General features: G+C 39.4%; 2 protein-coding genes and 1 pseudogene across 4 annotated transcripts in view; 1 reads left to right on the top strand and 2 right to left on the bottom strand.

Annotated features, from left to right (window-relative positions):
- The window catches only part of LOC139954245 (U6 snRNA-associated Sm-like protein LSm3), a 514674-nt gene that overhangs the window by 164874 nt on the left and 328472 nt on the right, over window positions 1-21328 (bottom strand). The gene's annotated exons all lie outside the window — the stretch shown is intronic.
- Window positions 3736-21328, top strand: part of LOC139954200 (coiled-coil domain-containing protein 115-like) — a 32312-nt gene continuing 14719 nt past the window's right edge. The window contains exons 1-4 of one of the 3 annotated variants that reach the window (XR_011788064.1): window positions 3736-4147; window positions 10398-10540; window positions 11746-11852; window positions 19990-20108. Coding sequence is in view for 2 of the 3 variants with exons in the window: in XM_071953909.1 (XP_071810010.1) it covers window positions 4132-4147; window positions 10398-10540; window positions 11746-11852; window positions 19990-20108 (385 nt within the window). In the remaining variant the exon portion in view is untranslated. The remainder of the gene's footprint in view (window positions 4148-10397; window positions 10541-11745; window positions 11853-19989; window positions 20109-21328) is intronic. The other 2 variants (XM_071953909.1, XM_071953910.1) reach the window with 2 other exon arrangements.
- Window positions 14303-19979, bottom strand: LOC139954199 (uncharacterized; annotated as a pseudogene).

The raw sequence follows: 21328 nt of genomic DNA, 5'->3' as shown, positions 1-21328 counted from the left end.
CAGTTATAGACTCCTTAGGCATAATAGTGACTTTGAAAAACCGTGACGGGAAGTGGGACCATATCTCAAGAATTATTAAACATTTTTAAAAACTTTTTTCAGAGTATAAATCCTTGGTCATCGATGAAGCACATAATCAAAGCAAAACAACACGGAACAGCTTTGTGTTTGTTCACAAACACCTAATGTCTAGTTATATATTTGAGATCATCCTTTAGTGGCTGTTTAATGATCGGTACTGCATTTCACAAAAAGCCAAGCTTGATCGTAATTCCAAATCATTCGTACAGCGCAGTATTTAGCTTCCCTGGGTCATCCCCGGTCTGCCCCGGCGCGTTCAAATAGCCTTTATCGTCACTCCAGGAGCTCACCCCAGTGCCCTGCTTTTGGAGTGGGTCACTTGGGGGCCGGCCGGCCAGGTTAACGACGTCACACGAGAGCGGTGAGTGGTCGCATTGTCAGGGTATTCTTTTGTTTACTCTGCGGTTTTACGGGTCGTTCGAAACATGGAGCAACACTCCATGTTCGAACTGAGTCCCTCAGAACAGAAGTACAAACTGGAAACGCCCATTTCCAATGTTGAAAGGTTTCCAATACTCTTCTTAGCATTGTGGAGAAAGTCTTTGCTTGAGTTGTCCTAAAGAGACTTCTAGTTCTTGCTGAAAAAGCCTATACCCAGAGTCTCAGTGTGGTTTCAAGCCAAACTGTCGACCATTGAAAGTTGCAAAGAAAGTTTAGGGAGTTAAGTAGGGAAAGCTACTCTACATCGCCTTCTTACGGAAGCCCATGTGCCACGTTGCGTTTCTCTTTTGCGTTGTAGTGTTTCTCTTTCACGCGGTAGTGTTTCCCTTTCACCTGGTTGCCGGGGCGGCCGGACGAGTTGGTCTATAAAAAAAGCGTTTTTAACCGTTTGTTATAAAATGCATATGGTTGGAAAGATGTTTTAAAAGTAGAATACAATGATCCACACAAGTTTGCCTCGAAATTGCGTGGTTTTCCTTTTACTGCGCGAACTAACACGGTCGGCCATGGGAGTCAAAAAGCGTTCGGTCATTACAAATCGTGAACACTCAGTTTTGCCGTGCATAGATCGGAACCATTGATCTCTACTGACTGGATTGGACATTGCGCTATGCTGCGAGCATAAACACACGACCGAACAATGGCGGCGCAATTCCTTCAAACGGGTAAATTAATGTGCACTTGGTCGGGTTAGAGTCTGTAAGTTGAAGTTGTAAATTGAGAATAGAAATGGGGGGGGGGGGAACATGACGATCGATAGTTTGAAGTTTGAAAAAGTTTCTGATTGAAATGCAAGTAAAGCAAACTAATAATACTTTATATTTTTGTCTATCAAATGCCCTATTAGTAATTATGATAATGACATCTAAATTTCTAAACAAAAACTCGGACGAGAAACTGTGTTGGGATTCAGGTACATGTTTTGTTTTTTTATTCTTTCAGTTCATTGAGAAAATGGAAATAAACCATATAAAGACAAAACAGGAGTCGCTCCTAAATACAAAATTCGAGTAGGCCGATGCAAACTAAGACTAGAGTGAGAATTACATACTCGCTAAAATCAATGTAAAAGAACAACAAAGATAAAAACAAAATACAATGTGATAGTACGGAGCTCCAGGAGTGTCATCCCACATATTGAGATACCGACATAATTATGTTAGTAAGTCGACTTATTTCTCTCAGTAAGTCGACTTGTTGAAATAAATTATGTCAGCAAGTTGACTTATTGTTTGATCTAAGTCGACTTGGCGAGATAAATTATGTCAGTAAGTCGACTTGGCGAGACAAATTATGTCAGCAAGCCTTTTGTTTTATCTAAGTCGACTTGATGAGATAAACTATATTGCTTAGTCGACTGATTGTTTTGAATAAATTGACTTAATAAATTATGTCAGTAAGTCGACTTATTGTTTTATCTAAGTGAAATTGTTGAAAAAAATTATGTCAGCAAGTTAACTTATTGTTTTTCTAAGTCGACTTGGCGAGACAAATTATGTCAGCTAGTCGACTTTTTGTTTTATCTAAGTCGACTTGGCGAGACAAATTATGTCAGTAAGTCGACTTTTTGTTTTATCCAAGTCGACTTGGTGAGATAAACTATGTTGCTTAGTCGACTGATTGTTTTGAATAAGTTGACTTAGCTAGATAAAATATGTCGGTAAGTTAACTTATACCACGAAATAAGTCGTCTTGATGAGATAAATTATGTCGGTATCTCAATATGTGGGATGGCACTCCTGGAGCTCCGTATGATAATTATGAATCAAGGGCCACATCTTAAATAGCATACACCTTTCAGCCAAACAGCTGGGGTCGTTATTAAATTACGGGCTCTTAACGTTTGAAAGAATACCACCACGACGCGCGGTGTCGGCCGGGGGCGGAGCTCCAAAAGGGGGAGTTTTTTGCATATTTTAAGAGACTGTATCTCGGAAACGGTACGGAGTATGGATTTAATTTTTGGTTTGTGTTCATTTTAGCCATAGTGGAACAGTTAGACAAAGTTTCATGTAAATCTGAGCTAATTTGACAACTGGTTAATTTCAACCCATAGGTTTGTACACAAAATATTTGGGGGCGGGGGTGTCTGGCAGGCCTAATGCAGCAGAAAATTTGTCTGGCGGTTGATATTTTTTACTTAGTATCATGGTGACGACCATTTCCACTTGGTTTCATATGGTACCTAGAATGTTTGATCCAGCCCATTGTTTTGCCTCTTTGTTGGGGGTCATGCGCTACACGCAGCGGGGGGTCCCCGTCCATATTTGACTATGTCAGGTTATCCACTAAATGTTCATGTACTCAAATATTGGTACCTCGTTTGTTTAATCTGGGCTGCCGGTCTAGTCCTCGTCGATTCCAGAAAACCATCTGTAACGGAGTGAAAACAAAAATAGTATAACTCGGTAAAAATAACAAATACTTGGCCTATAATAATCATTGTTATGAAAGATAGTTTAAATTTCCTGCCTAATATTTGTAACGTTAGATATAATAATAATAATATGAATCACTAAAAAAATGCAAAGGGCTACCTTATGGAAAGACAATCCATTTGCCGACTCAGTTTTCCCTCCTCCGGTGATTGACAGCCGCGCACGACTTCACCATCAGCATTTTTAGTTTGTTTGATCCGATTCCAATTGTATTTATACTAAAATGACAATTAAAAGGACGAAACTTCTCTCTACTTGCAGCAACTCCGTTTAAAAGTGTACAACGCATATCGTGTGACGAACGGTCTTCACCCGTTTGAAAAAATACGCGCACGGCCTGCGTTTGGACGCGATGTCCTATAGTCCTAGTCAGTATAATGGAGATCGATCGGAACGTTGGTTGTGTGTTCTTGTGACCGCGCAACACCAATACATGGTCTTGGAACCACGATTCTGCTGCGCGTGCCAAATATACGCGCACGCATGACCGAGTTTGTCCGACCACAATCATTGCTGTGATTGGTCAAAATGGGTGAACGCGCACAGTTTGATTGACAGGCAGGATAGGTCCATCTTCCTTTTCGCGGAGCTTGGACTGTTCCATTAATGGTATGGGTATGCAGCGAAATGCTTCGCTCGGCCCCAGCGGCCGGGCCAGGGCGCTGGGGACTTCGGTCGGCCCCAGCTAGCATATCTATCCAGGACCGCTGGGATGGGCTAATCGCTTGCACAGACTCTTGTTCAGGAAGTACGTCAGAAATATGGCGCAGTGCGAGTGTGATCATGGAGGAATGACTGCACAATGACACCAATGACAGTGCATGATACGTTTGCCCATCCCAGCGCCTTTGGTTAAAGCAAGGCGCTGGGGACGAGCGAAGCGAAGTGCAAGTATCAAGCTAGCTTTATCAAAGATACAACATAAAAGGCGATATGGATGGACAACAACAGGGGGCGCTATATTGAAGATGGCTTTGGGTTGGTGGTGGTGTACACTGCTGCCTCTGGATCGATCGAGCTGTATCACAATATTGTGAATGTGAGTTTTTCTCACAACCATTATGTTGGAAATTGCAGCGTCATACGTTTGTGACCCTCATATGTTTTCGGCCTAACTTTGATTCCCGTTTACCGCGAAATTGTTCAAGCTGCACCGGTGACGGAAGCTATTATGCAGTTTACTCACGGTCTGTATTTTCATAGGGAATAACACTAACAGTGCGAGTACCCGGTCTTCACTGCGCTGTAGTGTTAACAGACCTCGCCTCCGGCTCAGTCCGTTAACAAGCGCCAGCTACCAACCAAGGTCATTAAAAGACCGGTTACGAACACTGTTATTCCCATTATAAATACCCTTTTTAGCGAATTAAACGGCTAAAATTGTCCAAATTTTGTGACTTTTGTAAACCTTGCGCGTTGCATTGCACTGTATCGCACGCTTACTTATATCGGAGGTCCTGTTTTCGAGGTGTCCCTATTAAAATCGTGGCAAATCTTTTACCTCTCTGTGAGCGATGTAAACAAACAGTCCCTAGATAAAAAAAATTATTTGCCAAGCAAAGAGTCTCCTCTCCCTTGACCAAAACTTAGAAACACGTAAGGTTCCACTGTATATTTGCACTTGTAAATGCGAAGTTTGGTATTTTTTAGGCATTTCTACAAGGTACAAAAATATGTCATGATGTTGAGTTGAGGCCATATAAAAAATATTTGCCCACCGAAAAAGTTTCATCAAACACTATTTCAATTCACAATTCATGATGATCAAATCATGTGACTGAATATTTTGCTGAGCATTCAGGAAAAAAAATACAGAGGCTTAAAGAAGCCATGTGCCTTATACAATTTTTAAAAATATTTTTGGAGATTTTTTGTTTAACCCTCCGATCAATATTATTATTAATATTAAAATTTAAACGATCAGCTTGTTGATTCAATTAGCACTGTTTATTTATACGCTTAATTATAAATTTTAAGAAAAAAGGGGGAAAAAGTTAATAAAAATCAGATTTGAAAGCCAATGATTATTCACACTTTTTATTATATGTTTTATTTTTGTTATTTTTTTGCAAATTACCATGGTAATTTTAAAATTTCATTAAAAAATATTTTGAATGAAACGAAGACAACTGCTGGCTATAGAGTGATACACAGAGTCTTAAAGAACACTTGTAGTCATTGTGTAGATGTTTCTTCCATGTCTGGTTTCATCGGGAAACCATGCTTGTTTGCCGTGAAAACAAGAAAAACTCAAAACAAATGGGGCCAGTTGAAGTCATCGAAGATCGGTGTGTAGGTTGAACATTTCAATGTCCATCAAGTTTTAATATATGTTTGAATACTTCATATTAACAAAAGAAGGTAATTAGGGCATCGGTTGATGGCATCATTATTTTTTCCCAACTCAAAGAAAAAGGCATAATATCGTGAAAACTGGTAAGGGGAGGATATCCCTGTAAGTTTCATTGCAACTTCGCGCACTTACGCGTATGCGCGCTGAAAATGTATCAATTTTGAGTGCGTGCGTGTAACATGTGCGCGCGTATAAACTGTCGCTGAGCTATGTGCGTGTTTTAATGCACAATGAACAGCTAGCTATCGTCCAATCATTTGCCTCCTTTGACCCCAGTGAAGGGGCTGAACAGATCATTATTTAAAAGAGTCACTGGTCTCAAATGTGAATTATGCCAACATTCAAATGAGTCAAAGAAACATCATCCAGTCTCGAAAGTTCAAAACAAAATTACTATATGCCAGATTGAGTTTCATTTTGCTATAATCACTAGATGGATCACGTGAGGTGGTTACTACTTGGGATTCTTATATCTAGATGGTGTGCAATACGGGGGAAAATATTAAAATATTGTAAGTGAAAATGACAATAATTTTATTTTTGATTTACTGCATACTGTAATAAATTCCGATAAGCGTAATAAATATTAAGTCTACATTAAAGAGAAAATATCATAGGTTGGTTTCTCATCTCCTGAAACCAAACATTACTGGTCTGAAATGTGGGAAAACAGATTGTTATGAAGTGTTGCATCAAGGGGGGGTCTTGTTTTTGCCACCAGTATCTAGTTGGTCTGGGCCCAATTTCATGGCTCTGTTTACCGCCGAATTCTGCGCGTACGATCAAGATTCCCCGTTTATTTGCAAGCGCCAAATTTCTGCGCAAGCCTTGTAAGCGTAGAATGCCTAGAAACGCGGAGTACGCACACGCCGAAGCCAAAACTCGCCTCTAACCTCTGAAATATGCTTGCCGTAAGCCCAGAATTCCCTGCTCCGTAAGCGCTGATTCTGTGCTTACGGTAAGCAGAGCCATAATATTGGGCCCAGGTTGTCATCAAATCTAACACGCTTAGGGGTATGGTCAAACTGTATACGCGTAGGCTGCGCAAAGTTGGCCTTGCGCTTAGCTTAGACGCAGTTAGGCCTGGCATTTTGCGCAGTGTGCGATCTGCTGCGACGAAGTTTGTTTCCGTTTGGCGTAATGACCTCATACGACCGTGGCTCCTTGCATACCTTGGTGACTTCTCCTGGAAACCATGTTTTACTAGGTGTGTCTAGGACCCTGAACTTCTGGCCAACATACAGTGGCGGGAGACTTGGACTGGCATGCTTGTCGTGGTTGTTTTTCTTCTTGTCTCTCCTGTCCTGTAGGTATTCATGGTTTTCCGCATGCTTCTGCATGAATATCAGTTTTCAACATAACCAACCTGATCCACCTACCTTCGACATTTTTCACATGTCGAAGGTGCCTAATGCCTTCAATTGCCCCATTAAAGTCTAAGATGGTCACCACTAGGCCCTGTCTACCTTGGTTTACAAGAAATCAACTCTGCCTCGAGGCTGAGGAGACGTGCAAAAGATGAGGGGCGACGAACAAACTTGGTCTCTGATCTTTAAGAATATAAGCTTATAAGAAACAAGGTTACCTTTCTTCTTAATAAAGCTCGCTGCAACTTTTACAAAGACTTCATTGAAAGTTATAGTTCCTACCAGAGGAAATTATTTAGATCATCTAAAAAGCTGCTTGGGCATAGTGTTGACGTCCTCTATCCACTGACTCTTGCTATGATATAAGTAGCTTTTTTGTGAAGAAAATATCTAATACTCATGCAAAACTTGATGACTTGGAAGTTTCAACCTCTGTTGAGAGACCGTTTTCTTTTACACCTGAAACAATGTCCAGTAATAACCTGTTTGATAGTTTCATACCATGGTATTCGATTTGGTGGGCGAAAGTGTACACAATTTTTATTAGCTCTCAAAACAGTTGTTTTTTCTGTATTATATCCATTCGACATACGACACCATAGTTGAGTGAAGAACCAAGTGCGCACGCGCAAACTCGCAAACGCAAGGTCGCCCATTGTTTGTATAAGGTATGTGGGTGATTATGAGGTGTCGTTAAGCGACGGCAGTACCACGGGTTCGACGTTTGAAGTCCCTTTGTTCGAGCTCCTTCTTTTCTTTCCTCCATATCCGTACAACCCTGCCAAGCAGCAATCCATACTTTTATTATTTTTTTATCATTGGTTTATTAAAACACATTCAAACATCGCAGCTACAAGCTGAATTGAGTTTAAAATACAGAGATTCTTAAAAAAATTACAAAAAAACACATTAAGAATTACAATTTGTTTTTATACAATAAAAGGGCAAATTGGCTAGTGCCAGCGACAAATAAGATAAAATAAATAATTGCACAGAGGGTCACATTAAAGGAACAAGGCTAAGGGTTGGGGACAAAAGGCAAGCCAACTGAGTGAACAAAAATCAAGAGCTATTGTTGTGTGCTTGGACAAGGGATGGAATGCAACTATTTTTGTAACGACCAGTTCTACATTTTGGGGGGCACATTTTGTTGGCATTCCGCAAGTTGTTTGTTTGGTGGGAGCCAGTGCCTGTAATTTTCAGATTCAAACAAGGTCTTACCAAAATTGATAAATAAATGACTCAGTCTATCAGTGATTGTAGGTAAACTGAACAAATGGCATATTTCCACATATATGTATGCTGTTGGTGTATTTGACTGACCAGCCAGAATGATACGAAAAGCCCTTTTTTGTAACCTTTCAAGGGTAACGAGTTGTGTTTTAGTAAATCCAGAGTACCAGACAGGACAGGCGTATTCGATAGTGGGTCGGACATACATTTACATGTACATAACATACAGCTAACAGATCCTTGACAGAAATAAAACAACATTTAAGCTGGGGTAAAAAGAACAGTCTACGATTAAAATTACCACACATTTGTTCACTTGGGAATCCTACTTCAAATTACTCTGTGTATAAATACCCAACAATTTCAAACAATCAGTTTGATTAATTTGAGAATCTAAAAATTTGAGGAGTGTCCATGCACAGTCTAGAAGAGACTTGTTCACTCTTCAGGTAATTAATGTCACTGGATTTAATATCCCTATAAACAATCTGTTTCGCAGGAAAAGCAGACTTGTTTTGTTGCAAATTGCAAATAACAGAAAATAAAGGTGGTGGGGTGTCAGGGGGCTGTTAAGAACCATGTCTGATTTCCTGGTAATAACAAGATCTAGGGTGTGACCCATCTTATGAGTAGGTTTGTTAACTTGTTGCTGGAGACCCATGGTTTCAAGAAATGACAAAAAACGTATAGGGTTTGGATCATCAGAGATGTCAACATGGATGGTAAAATCCCCAGGTATTAAAACTGGTTCAGAATAACTTTGAGAAATTAAATCCAGTACCGCACAGCTGCAATGTTACCCTATGATAGGGTGAAACATACTCATTTCTGACAGTCTCAGCATCAGGAACGATTTGAACCCGTTACTTATGTTTGATAAAAAGCAGATTGTAAAAACGCCAACAGGCGAGAACTGCCCTAAAGGCAACAGCCATGATGAACACACGTTACAAAATAGTGAACTCGACGAGAGATAAAAACCACATCAAAACATCAAAATAGCAAGCAATACTAATCGGATAAAGCACCAACATATATTACACAAAAGCGCAGAAAGCTTACTAAACACGTCAATAAATAAATACTGAAGGTAGTAATACATCAAAATCTGTTGCATACCAATATAAATGTATGCAAACATCGCACTGTGTCTTTTCTTAATATGGGATAAATAAAATGGTATTATTATATTTGGGGGTCATGCAACTTTTCCAGTTAAACACTGCATGCAAGTTAGAGTTGCTTTTGAATGTCTGCTATAAATGTAATAAAGTTGATAATTGTTTATTTGAATATACAATTGTCACAAGTATAGTTTGTAAAATGGGATTACTTCAGTGATAAATAATGTAGAGAACTGTCATGCGACATTAAAAGAGACTTAAAAAAATAATGTCACTTATACATTGAACAATTAGGGAATAACCTTGGGAGTACCCGGTCTTCACTGCGTGGTAATGGTTGGTGGCTGGCGCTGTTAACGGACCGAGCCGGAGGCGAGGTCGGTTAACAGCGCCAGCCACCAACCAAGGTCATAACCACGCAGTGAAGACTGTGTACGAACACTGTTATTCCCATAAATAAATAACTTGTTTAGCGAATTAAATTTTGTGACTTTTCTCTCGGTGGTACTTCCAGGCATGTTCAGGGGCCATATTTGAGCTTTTGATGGTTCGCATCTCTTTCGTGCATTAATCACATTACTGATCTTTGAGACCAGTGACTCTTTTAAATAATGATCTGTTCAGCGCCTTCACTGGGGTCAAAGGAGGCAAACGATTGGACGAAAGCTGTTCCTTGTGCATTAAAATGCGCGCATGAGCTCGGCGTTTGTTTATACGCACGCACATGTTACACGCGCGCACTCAAAATTGATACATTTTCAGCGCGCGTACGCATAAGTCAGGAAGTTGCAATGAAACTTACAGGGATATAAATAAGCGTGCAATACAGTGCAACGCGCAAGGTTTACACAATGTATGCTGATTTAGTGGCCACTTATTCGCTATTTTCCAAAGCCGGTCTTTATAACACCAGTCCAATCAGCTAAGAAGCTTCAGCTCAAGCTCGGTACATGATGGATGGTCTCAGTTCTATTTCTTCCTCCTTGCTGTCACTACTATGGTCTCAGCAGTTGTCTATAGGCCCTGTATTTCAATTGAAAACAATAACCATCCTATATCACAGCGGCGTAACTACCGGTAATGTGTTAGGGGACACAGGGGGGGGGGCACAAATTTTTCAAGGGGAAGACATCAAAACAAGGTTGGATTATGACCAAAATGTTAGGAGGCAAAATCTGTTGAAGATGGAGCATGCAAAGCTTAAAGACTTTGCAGCTTGGGGTCAGGGGCCCTTAATTTTGCATTCTAGATGCTCTGTGATGCAAACTATAAAGGTCATTTAGAGGCATAATTGATCAAAGAAACGGAATACTGTGTTTGTACTGTTTTTAAAAAGTGTAACTTTACATCTTTAATCCAGATGTAACGAGCAAACCTTTGGCCACTTCAACAGTCAAGATGGAGGCACTGTGTTGTGAATTGGATGATGTAACAGTCCATTATTTTGAAATCCTTCAGCAGTTAAGCATGGTCAAACAAGATATGGAAATTTCTATGCAACAGGTATAGTGACTGAAAATGCTCTTATAGGGTACATATGTACTTTTTTCTAAAACAAAAAACAATGTCCACAGATTTACATTAAACTTGCACACATTGAAGATAACAATAATAGAAAGTTTCCCTTAACACATTACTTACTGAGGTGCTGTGGTTTTTGATAAATGAGTAAAACAATGTCGCAAAAAAACAAATTCTCATTTTTAGCATGTAAAAATGTATTAACCAGTTGTGGTACATGTATGTTATGGTATAATATCATAACTGGTTGATAGGTTTTTACATGCTAAAATAGTTTTCCTCTCACTGAGATGAAAATTACGTTGTGACTCATTTAATTTCTCATTTCTCAAAAACTGAAGCACCTCAGTAAGTAATATGAACGGAAGCTCTCTACTATCTTCAAACCCTGTAAGTTTAATGTAAATATCGGGACATTTTGAAAAAAACTTTTAAATATTGGCTACAGGATAATTTCAATGTTTTAACTATTACCTTTTTGGGGCCAAATAGACATTGTACGTAAATGTTTATAACCATTTGACGCTTTAAATTTGCATTTAGTAATAACAAATAATTCAAGTAAAATATGCACCTCTCCACGCGGCTTTTCAGCTGAGAGTCAAAAACTGCTTATAAATATATGATAATGATATACAATGACCCCTTGACGTCATTGGCGCAATTTCCCAATAGGGTTTGCGCACAGTTCTCCAGCTTTGGTCAACTGAGGGCGCTCTTTTCCATATCAAATAGGGCCAAACAAGTCGCAATTCCTTAATTGCGCGAGTTTGTTTGACCTCGCGTTTTTACAGAATTTTTGCTTGGAGTGTTTCAGGATTTTTGTTTGACCTTGTTTTAACAGAGGTAAGAGACTGTTTTTGTGTTTTCTATTGACTCCATCTACAATAAAAAACATTAGACCTACTTAAAATTATGCGCCCTTAAACCAGCCTTTTACACACTAGTTGGTTGTATGAAATGGTCCTTGTGTGATTTAAAGACTTTGGTGGCGTAAAAATAACCATGGTCACCATTTAAAAAAATAATCTAATCTACTCACTTTATTAAATTTACAACCTCAAAGCTTCACTTTTGTTGAAGAATATAAACCAATTTACAATATTGTGCTTCCTCGTCTTTATAACTCGCTGGTTTACCTCCACATAGTGTACTTATCATCCATCCATTCTTGTTTATATTGACAGGGTTTCATGAATCTTTCAAAGGCTCGTAATGCTATGGGAAGAGGACAAGTGGGATCTTTACAATTTGATCAAAGCAAAATGTCTGCTCAAGCAATGGTATACCTCAGGTAAGGTTTGTACATGTCGGAATGGTATTGGTTCCAACTAAGGACTCGGGCCTTTATGGCTCGGCAACGTCCCTGCAAGATCTTAAACTGCCGTTTAAGAATGAGTCACTCCTCTTTTATCCCCATTCATAAATGCCCTTAAAGATGATATAAGCGAATAGTTTTACAAATATTGACAATCTATGACAATCTATTTATTTAGTGAATTTTTGAAGTTGGTAAACAAAATAAAAAATACATGCTGGTACTTATAGCTATTAATCTCAATCCGCATTATAAGTAAACTGACATTAGCTTGTGCGTCCAACATGCAAAGCCAGCTGGTTTAATACATCACCAGCTATGTCTTTATCAGCCGTTTAAATACCCCCACGTGACATGCTCTCCACCCATATGAATAATAATAATGATAATAATAATACGAGACATTTATATAGCGCTCTTACACAAGGTACCACAGCGCTTTACAAGAAACTAAACAATAAGCAAATAAATAATGCCACTAAAACAGTCAAAGCAATCAATTATTGAACAGGAAAGTTTTGAGATGTTTCTTGAAAACTGCGAGTGACTGCGCGGAACGAATTTGATGGGGAGAACAGTTCCAAAGGCGCGGAGCATGTGCTTAAAAAGCACAATTCCCAGCAGCGGAATGCACCTTTGGAACTGCTAAGAGTGTATTGTCTGAACCAGAGCGAAGGCCAGGTCCTCCAGGTTGGTAAATCTTGATGAGACTGGTCAGATATGTAGGAGCGGTATTGTGAAGGCATTTGTATACAATGGTGAGAATCTTGAAATTAATACGCTGATGGACTGGGAACCAGTGAAGTTGATGGAGAAGTGGTGTGACATGGTCGAATTTACGACACTTAAAATCAGTTTGACAGCCCGGTTTTGGACGCGCTGAAAACGTTTGGTATCAGATGATGAGATCTCATGTAGCAATGAATTAGAATAGTCAAGTCTTGACGTGACGACTGCCCGAACTGCCTTCTCGCACATTGAATTGTCGATAAATGGCCTTATGCGTCCAATATTGTGAAGATGGTAGTGGAGAGGGCGACAAAGAGAAGACACGTGATGGTTCATTTTCAGAGCAGAGTCAATCAAACTCCACTCCAAGGTTCCAAACAGTAGTGGAAGGTGCAATGATCTCATTATTGATCCGAAGTGAAATATTTGCGAGTTGTGGAACAGTGTGGGAATTGGCGACAACCATGAACTGAGCTTTGCTGCAGTTAAGTTTCAGCATGTTGTGAGCCATCCCTGTCTGTAGGTCCGTAATGCACTCTGACAATGACAGTAGACCAGCTGCGATGGAATAGTTGCACATCGTGCGTATAGGAATGGTATTGCATGTCCTCATCCTGCTTGATGATGTTTTGGGCCAATAACAGAGCCTTGTGGGACGCCAAAGTCAAGTGATTGGGGTTCTGAAAGATCATTCGTGACTTTAACTCTGCTAATCCGATTGCTGAGGTATGATCTAAGCCACGACACAGAATTGTCAGCGAAGCTGAGTTCCATAGACAGGCGCTGAAAAAGTATGGCGAGATCGATGGAGTCAAGCGCTGCAAACAGGTCAAGGAACACCATCTAGACAGCTAACTTCATGTCAAGGGCCTTTAAAACCTGTAACTATCACAGACGCCTTTCGTAAGTATTGTCTTTATGCAACACTAGAGGGAAACCTGCGCTTTGTGCGGGTCCTGCTAGAGTTACGCTTTCACAAAGCACTAAGATTGATCTTAACTTTGCATCATTCTTAATTGCTAAGCAAAGACTGATGTCACAATACCACAATAATTGCAAGGGTCGTGGGTTCGAATCCCACCCGAGTAACAGGCCTGTGATATTTTTTCACAGGACTCGGGAAGTACTGAGTATACAGTACTAACACACATCGGTGTATGGGTAAAAACCAAAATTAATGTCACAATACCAGTTACCCGTCCATGATGTTTGTACTCAGTTCAGTTTATTTTTTTTTCTGTCCCGTATTGTTTATTATTCCCTTTTCTTTTTTCCTTTCCCGTATTATTTCCCCAGCCCCATTAATTTTTGCCCGCCCTGATTGTTATTTTCTTGTCCAGTTTTTCCCGTTTTGTAGTATTTGTCAGTCGAATTAATTGCGTTCTAGTCTTGATCATTATCCCCCGTTCGCACACTTGTACGATTTTTGCAACATTTTTTGTTTTGTGCAAATTATAGTGTACTGCGGGTCCCGCTAGACAGGTAAACTGGGCAGTTAGCACACCCGAATACCTGCTACGCATAACAATGTGTATTGTTGATGATCGGATCATAGTGCAAGGGGGGTGATGCGTTACACAATGACCACGTGATGACAGTATAGTTGCGATGACATCATCAGATCACATCAAGAAATCAATGTTAGTGTTAGTTTTATTGTCAACTGTCACTTTAAAAAGGAATAACAATATTTAGGAAACACCCATCAAATTGTGTTTTAAAGCACATGTGTGACACATGCAAGCTGCCATTTATTACACCAAAACCAATCCAATGACTACATAATTAAAGAATAACTCATAATTAAGTGTTTAAACTTTGGCTGGTTGTTAAATAACCAAAGCTTAAAAATCATTTGTCATGTGCAATGAATGTTAAAATGCGTCAACTTTCAAGGCATGTTTTACTCAGTTTGTTTGGTCCAAACTACAAAGAAACTTCTATGTTTGTGGAGGGAGTGTAACAAAAGAGGTGTAGATGTCGCAAGTTTTAAAATATAAAAAAATTCCCCATGTGTAAACTTTTAACTTAAAGCCATTATACACTTTTGGCACAGAAAAAAAAAAAAGTTAACAGATTTACAAATAACTTACAGGGTTTACAGAAGGTAATGGTGAAAGACTTTTCTTGAAATATTATTCCATGAAATGCTTTACTTTTTGAGAAAACTTAAAAGAAATTCAATTGTCGATATCGAGAATTATGGATTATTTTCAAACACATGTCATGACAGGGCGAAACATGCCGAAACAAGGGTTGGTTTTCCGGTTTTCTCCTGACTCTGATGACCGATTGAGCCTAAATTTTCACAGGTTTGTTATTGTTGTGATACTCGGAAGTGTGGGCCTTGGACAACACTGTTTACCGAAAGTGTCCAATGGCTTTAAAGTCAGGAGGCACGTGTCCCGCGGAAAAAGCCTCTTCATTAAATGTTTGGTATCAGGAGTATCACAAGGCCCCAACAATATTTTGTAAACTGCATTACTTGTATTACTTTAAATCATTTCAGATGAAGTTAAAGGGTATACATGTATATTTGGTTTGCGGTAACACCATGTGTGTATCTACTTGCCAGGTAGAGTTTGTTCTTGGAGAACTGTCTTGCTTTATTCTACTGCCGCGGAGTAGATAATCGGAGGTTCGGGAGACTTCTCAGTTCTGAAAAGAAATGTCCTGCTTTTTAACTACATGTATTACCAAGGCGGATGGTATAGAAAATAGACTGGAAACTACTTCTATAAGCTTAAAGGATCGCAATTAACTGTACTGCCACGAAGTCAGTTCTGAATTGGTCTCAACGTTTCGACTAGCTTGCTCTAGTCATCGTCAGGAGACTGAAGAGGTAGAGAGGAGTGGGCTTATTTATAGGGGTTCAGTGGATCCACTGCAGTTCAATCAATGCTTTGATTGGTTGTGTGGTTGGCAGGCTCAGGGCTATTGTTAGGGTTGCCCTCTCGGGTGTGAGAAACCTCTCGGGTGTAGTGAGGCGTGTCAGTAGGTTGGGGGTTGTTAGAAGAGGAGGGTGGTAGGATACTATGCCGTGTCATGTCTGTGTATTTCAATAGCTTCCCTTATACGCCTTGTATACCAATGTCTCTCAGGTGATGATTTGAGCCTGATCCCAATCTATGACATGGTCTAAATTGGTGGAGTGTTTGTCATATTCCCCTATGCGGCCGTGTGCTTTATGTTCGTTTAGCCTGGTAGTTAGGTCTCTACTGGCAAATGTACACTTTACCACAAGTACAAGGAATTCGATAGACCCCTGCCTGACTGCTAGAGTCATGGCTTGTCTTTGTGAGTGTGTACCTTCGTTTTCAACTTGTTGCGAGTGCGGTAGTAGACCTTGATTTCGGCCTCACGGAGGATCCGTTGAATTTTGTGTGAGGTATGACCAATGTACGGAAGGACCGCAATGGGCATATCTTTGGATTGTGCAGACTGAGAGTTGTGTCTTGAAAGGGACTCTCGTTTGTTTGGTCTATACCCATTCTATTTTAGCACTGTGTTAAGGTGCTCCAGTTCATTAGGTAAGTGTTCCTTATCACAAATAATGTGTGTGCCCTTTGAAGTAGGGTCCGGTTCACTGAGGCTTTCACAGAAGGAGGATGGAATGACCGAGCATTAAGGTAGCGGTCTGTTTGGGTGGGTTTTCTGTACAGTGTGTTAGAGAACCATCAATCCTCTTGGAAATGAGTACATCAAGGAATGGTAATGAATCAGATATCTCAGTTTCCATGGTGAACTGAATGTTCGGATGCTGGTGTTAAAGGGTCCAAGAAATGTCCAAGAAATGTCTCTGAGAAGGCCTTAGATTTCACCAGAGAGCATCTACGACATAAAATTTTCCCAGGGCCCTAAGGCGGGCCCCGAACCCCACACCGTAATGGTGTTGCCATTGTTCAATGTCCCTACCCTTTAATTTTGTTTTGCCTAGGGCCCTGCTTGCAACAACGATTATCGGTCCGATCTGGGTTAGCCACCCACTTATATTCATGGAATTTGCCGTCCGGATAACATAAAGTACTTGTAGGTATTTCATCGCCTAGAATGTTGTTAAACGTCAGCAGTAGGCCTATTTATAATAATACTTTAATAACGAAAACGCTTGCTGACGATGTACGGCGTAAATTCAGTTTATTGTTAACAAGAGGGAGAAGCATCTTGACTGAATGACTTATGAGATGTGTGTGATTAAAACTTACCAGGAGTCCCACGTCACTGTACATACATTTTCCAGTAATTGGATGACTGATATTGATCAAAAATGCTCAAAAATTGTTTCTTGAACTCTGTATTTAGGCACACGGAGGCTTTATTTTTCAACACGAAAACTCCAAAAGCTCAGAGCTTCGCCCCTGGACCCCACCAGGGGCCATGCAGCCAGCTCCTGGACCCCACCCATTACATTTCCTGGAGCAAAAGACAAAGTATTATGACTACAAAGTTGTGCCCCCCTTCTAGATCTGCCCCTGTTGATCTAAACAACCCAATGTTGGAAAATATTGGTGCCACCCCCACTTTTTAATACCTTCCGGCGGGCCTGATTTAGCAGGGTTTCTAGACCTGGTCACATTCATTAATTTACACTTACTTGGGTTTAAGGTAATTTAGTTTAGACTAGGGCCTACATGCACACCTTTTGTTTATGAGAAGCAGGGCATCCTTGAGTGCCACTTCATCATCTTGTTTTTTAATGACTCTGTACAAGACAGTGTTATCTGCATACCGACGGAGATTAGATTGAATGCAAAATGGTAAATCAAAAGCAAAGATATTGAAAAGAATAGGTGCTAGAACAGCACCATGTGGCACCCTGGAATGAACTGCAGCTGAGTCAGATGATGAACCCATAAACTGAACCCGATGTAATCTGTTTGAAAGATAAGACTTAAACCAGTGCAACATTGAGCCACAAATATGTAATTTTATGTAATTTATTCAAAAGAACTTTGTGGCTCACGCGATCAAAAGTTTTTTACCAATCAAGAAATATAGCATCAATGCGGGGCAGTTTTGAAACATTCAAGAGCAGTGGCCCAGCTATGATAAAGAGTTGTCAATTGAGTAACGCGAGATCTTTTAGGCAAGAAACCGTGTTGTGTAGGTGAGATTATCCTCCCTCATGTGATTAATGAGATGTTTACAGATAATCCTTTCAAGAATTTTACCAACAACAGAACATAGTGAGATTGGTCTATATTTCGACATAACTTGAGCATCACCAGTTTTAAACAAAGGAACAACGTTTGCTAGTTTCCACTCATGCGAAACTACACCTGTGGCAAGCGACAAGTTAACAATTTTAGCTAATGGCCGGGCTAAATAAACTCCCAATAACCTTGATGCAATATCCGATTAGATATTATAGAGGAAATTCTTCTCTTGACGAGTCCAGGAGGGAAACAGTATTATGGTGAGAAGAAATAAATTCATGCTGCTTTAAGCCATGATGACAATTATTGATACTTGGGCGATATCTCGATACTATTGAAAATCGCGATACCATTTCTTCTGAAACGATTACCATATCGTCTAGATTTTTTGTTAATCGAATTATCGAAAAATCGTGGTTTTGATGAAGTATCACGATGTATTCCCTGATTAAGACGTCTTGATACCACAAAGTGCTGCTTCAAAAAAATATTAAGTCCCAGAACCAACCGCAAGATTCCCCAATTGATCTCGAAATGACAGGGTTTCAGGTTTCTTTGAGAAAAAAACCCATCAAAGTCTTTAGCGCCCAGGGGGTCTCACTCAATACAAACATTTACGAGAAGTAACACAAATTTATTATTTTCGCCCTGTGTGGAGCCCGCCGTTTTCCGCGAAAGGAAAACCACATTGGGATCATAACACAAACCACAACCCATCAGAAGTCACCACATGTGCATTATGGATGCTTATTGGTTAATTAGAATGAAATGGCAGGATCTAGCAAAACATGCACATATGTAAGAACATTCATGCGCAGTAGACACTTCAAAAGACACTTTACATGTCAGTATGTGTGTGTAACTGATAGGCACATGTTATTGCACCATGGATAGACAGTACACACGACAGATGTATTAAACTTTGGCAACATAAGTTGTCAAAATTTTAGCATTCAGATATGAATCACGATATAATCGAATATCGCGATCTTGTTTTGACGATACATAGTGGAATAATAATAACAATATCGCCCAAGCTTGGGCAGAACAGTGTACAAACATGTACTGATTTGTTACTCACATAGCTTTTTCAAAAGAAGGCATCAAAAGTCATACTAGGGCAGGCACAATCAAGGAACAGATTGCACAATCTGTAGCCTTGGGCATCCAATGAAGGGCTATGATGTTTTAAAAAGGCTGGATGGTGGTCACAGAGGCCTCAACAAAGTAGATAAGTTCTAAAAAGGAGCAGAGTTTCTGATAGAGGTAATTTTGTTGGTGTCAGCCTTATGAGCAAGCCCTTTTTGTAAAACATTTTAAAGGCAGTGGACACTATTGGTAATTACTCAAAATAATTATTAGCATTAAACCTTTCTTGATTACTAGTAATGGGGAGAGGTTGATAGTATAAAACATTGTGAGAAAAGGCTCCCTCTGAAGTACTGTAGATTTCGAGAAAAAGTAATTTTCTACGAATTTGAGTTCGAGACCTCAGATTGAGATTTGAGGTCTTGAAATCAAGCATTTGAAAGCACACAACTTCATGTGACAAAGTTTTTTTTTTTCCTTTCATTATTATCTCGCAACTTCAACGACTGATTGAGCTCAAATTTTCACAGGTTTGTTATTTTATGCATATGTCGAGATACACCAACTAAGAAGACTAGTCTTTGACAATTACCAATAGTGTCCACCGACTTTAAGTAATGTCACGCAGGATAATCAGAAATGATTTGCTCTGTCAATTTTTTAAGTTTTCAATTCATATTCAGGGGCCCTGTTTATTCAATAGATTGCAATGTCTAGATGATGCTACATAATTGTGCATACTTCACATTCAAACTGTATCTATATTTGTTTGCAATTCTCGTTTCAGTCTCTGTGGCCATATAAGCCTTCTTGAGGTATGGCGGACGTGATACGCGCACGTCAAACGCCATGACTGATGCCACGCTCACCATGTTGGTGGTCATTAGGTTTATGTGTAAACGCTGCGCCTAAAATGCGCACTTCACTGAATAACATACGTTCTATTTCTATGGTCAATACGCACAAATTTACCACAACTTTACAGTGTTGTAGCATTGTGTCCGCCATACTTCAAAAAGGCTTATAGTCATTATCTGCAGTATCTTTATATCCATAAATACCTTGGAGAATGTGTGCATTAACTGCATTCTGATTGGTCAAAACATGTTCATTCTTTTGTTTCATACATGCTGTTACAGTCAAGATCAAGATGACAAATCTTACACAGATTTCCAACTGGAACATGAAAAGGAGTTGGAATTAAAGACTACAAAGATTGCTCATTGCTCCGATGTGAAAAAACCAAGAGAAATTCCAGGTACCACTTCAAAAGTTATGATTATAATTGACATTTTCAATAAGTGTTTGTAGTTTATACTAAGATTAAAGGCAGCAGACACTATTGGTAATTACTCAAAATAATTATTAGCGTAAAACCTTACTTGGTAACCAGTAATGGGGAGAGGTTGATAGTGTAAAACATTGGAACGGCTCCGTCTGAAGTGACGCACTTTTTGAGTAAGAATTAGTTTTCCATGAACTTGATTTTGAGCCCTCGGGTTTAGAATTTGAGGTCTCAAAATCTAGCATCTGGAAGCACACAGCTTCGTGTGACAAGGGTGTTTTTTCTTTCATTATTATCTCGCAACTTTGATGACCAATTGAGCTCAAATTTTCACAGGTTTGTTATTTTATGCATATGTTGAGATACACCAAGTGAGAAGACTGGTCTTTGACAATTACCAATAGTGTCCAGGATCTTTAAAGGCTTTGAATGGTATTTTTGTTTTTGAAACGATATAGCAGAAATGTTTTGAGATTGTTCAAAGTCTTTCCAAGTGCTGACGTATGTACAGATGTACATGTAGGTAGTTCATTGTAACACAATTGTGTAGGCAGTGTTCATCTTCATATTGTACAATGTATGCAATTCTTCAAAAGCATGTTTATTCCTGCTTTGAGTCTCTGTGTCATAAGAGATCACTGCAATCATATTAATCAACAGGTGATACAAGATGGGCAAATGTGTAATTGAAAGGTCTATAAATACTTGCAATATTACCCTTCTTTAGACCAACCTACAATAATTGCACATTGATTTTAAGGTAGGACACTATCTATTTATGTTCCTTCAAGACCAAACCTACGGTCCAGGTTTAAATCTTTCCAGCTGACCGACCCACGCACCCATAACAAAGCTAGAGACAGAACCTTTATATCACTGCAACAAAGGAGTGGAACACTCTACCACTTTCAATCCAAAAAGCAAAATCATTTTACAAATTCAAGAAAATTATCAAAACATACCTATTTCAACATAAATCAATTTATTTCATTACAGGCGGCTTTTATTTTAGAATTTGTCATTTATTCAGTGTTTGGTTAACAGCCGAACCACTATTGTTATTGTTCTGTTTTTTTAAGTGTTCGGCTAACAGCCGAAGAACTATTGTTATTGTTATGGTTTGGGTTTTTTTTTTCCCTCGTGTTCCACTTTTTTGGAATAATGACGTCATTGATGACGTCATGACAAGGTTT

Source organism: Asterias amurensis, chromosome 2, assembly GCF_032118995.1.
Source record: "Asterias amurensis chromosome 2, ASM3211899v1".
In the NCBI taxonomy this organism is placed as follows: Eukaryota; Metazoa; Echinodermata; class Asteroidea; order Forcipulatida; family Asteriidae; genus Asterias; species Asterias amurensis.
Note: the sequence above shows the minus strand (reverse complement) of the source record. Positions and strands in the feature narration are given on the sequence as shown.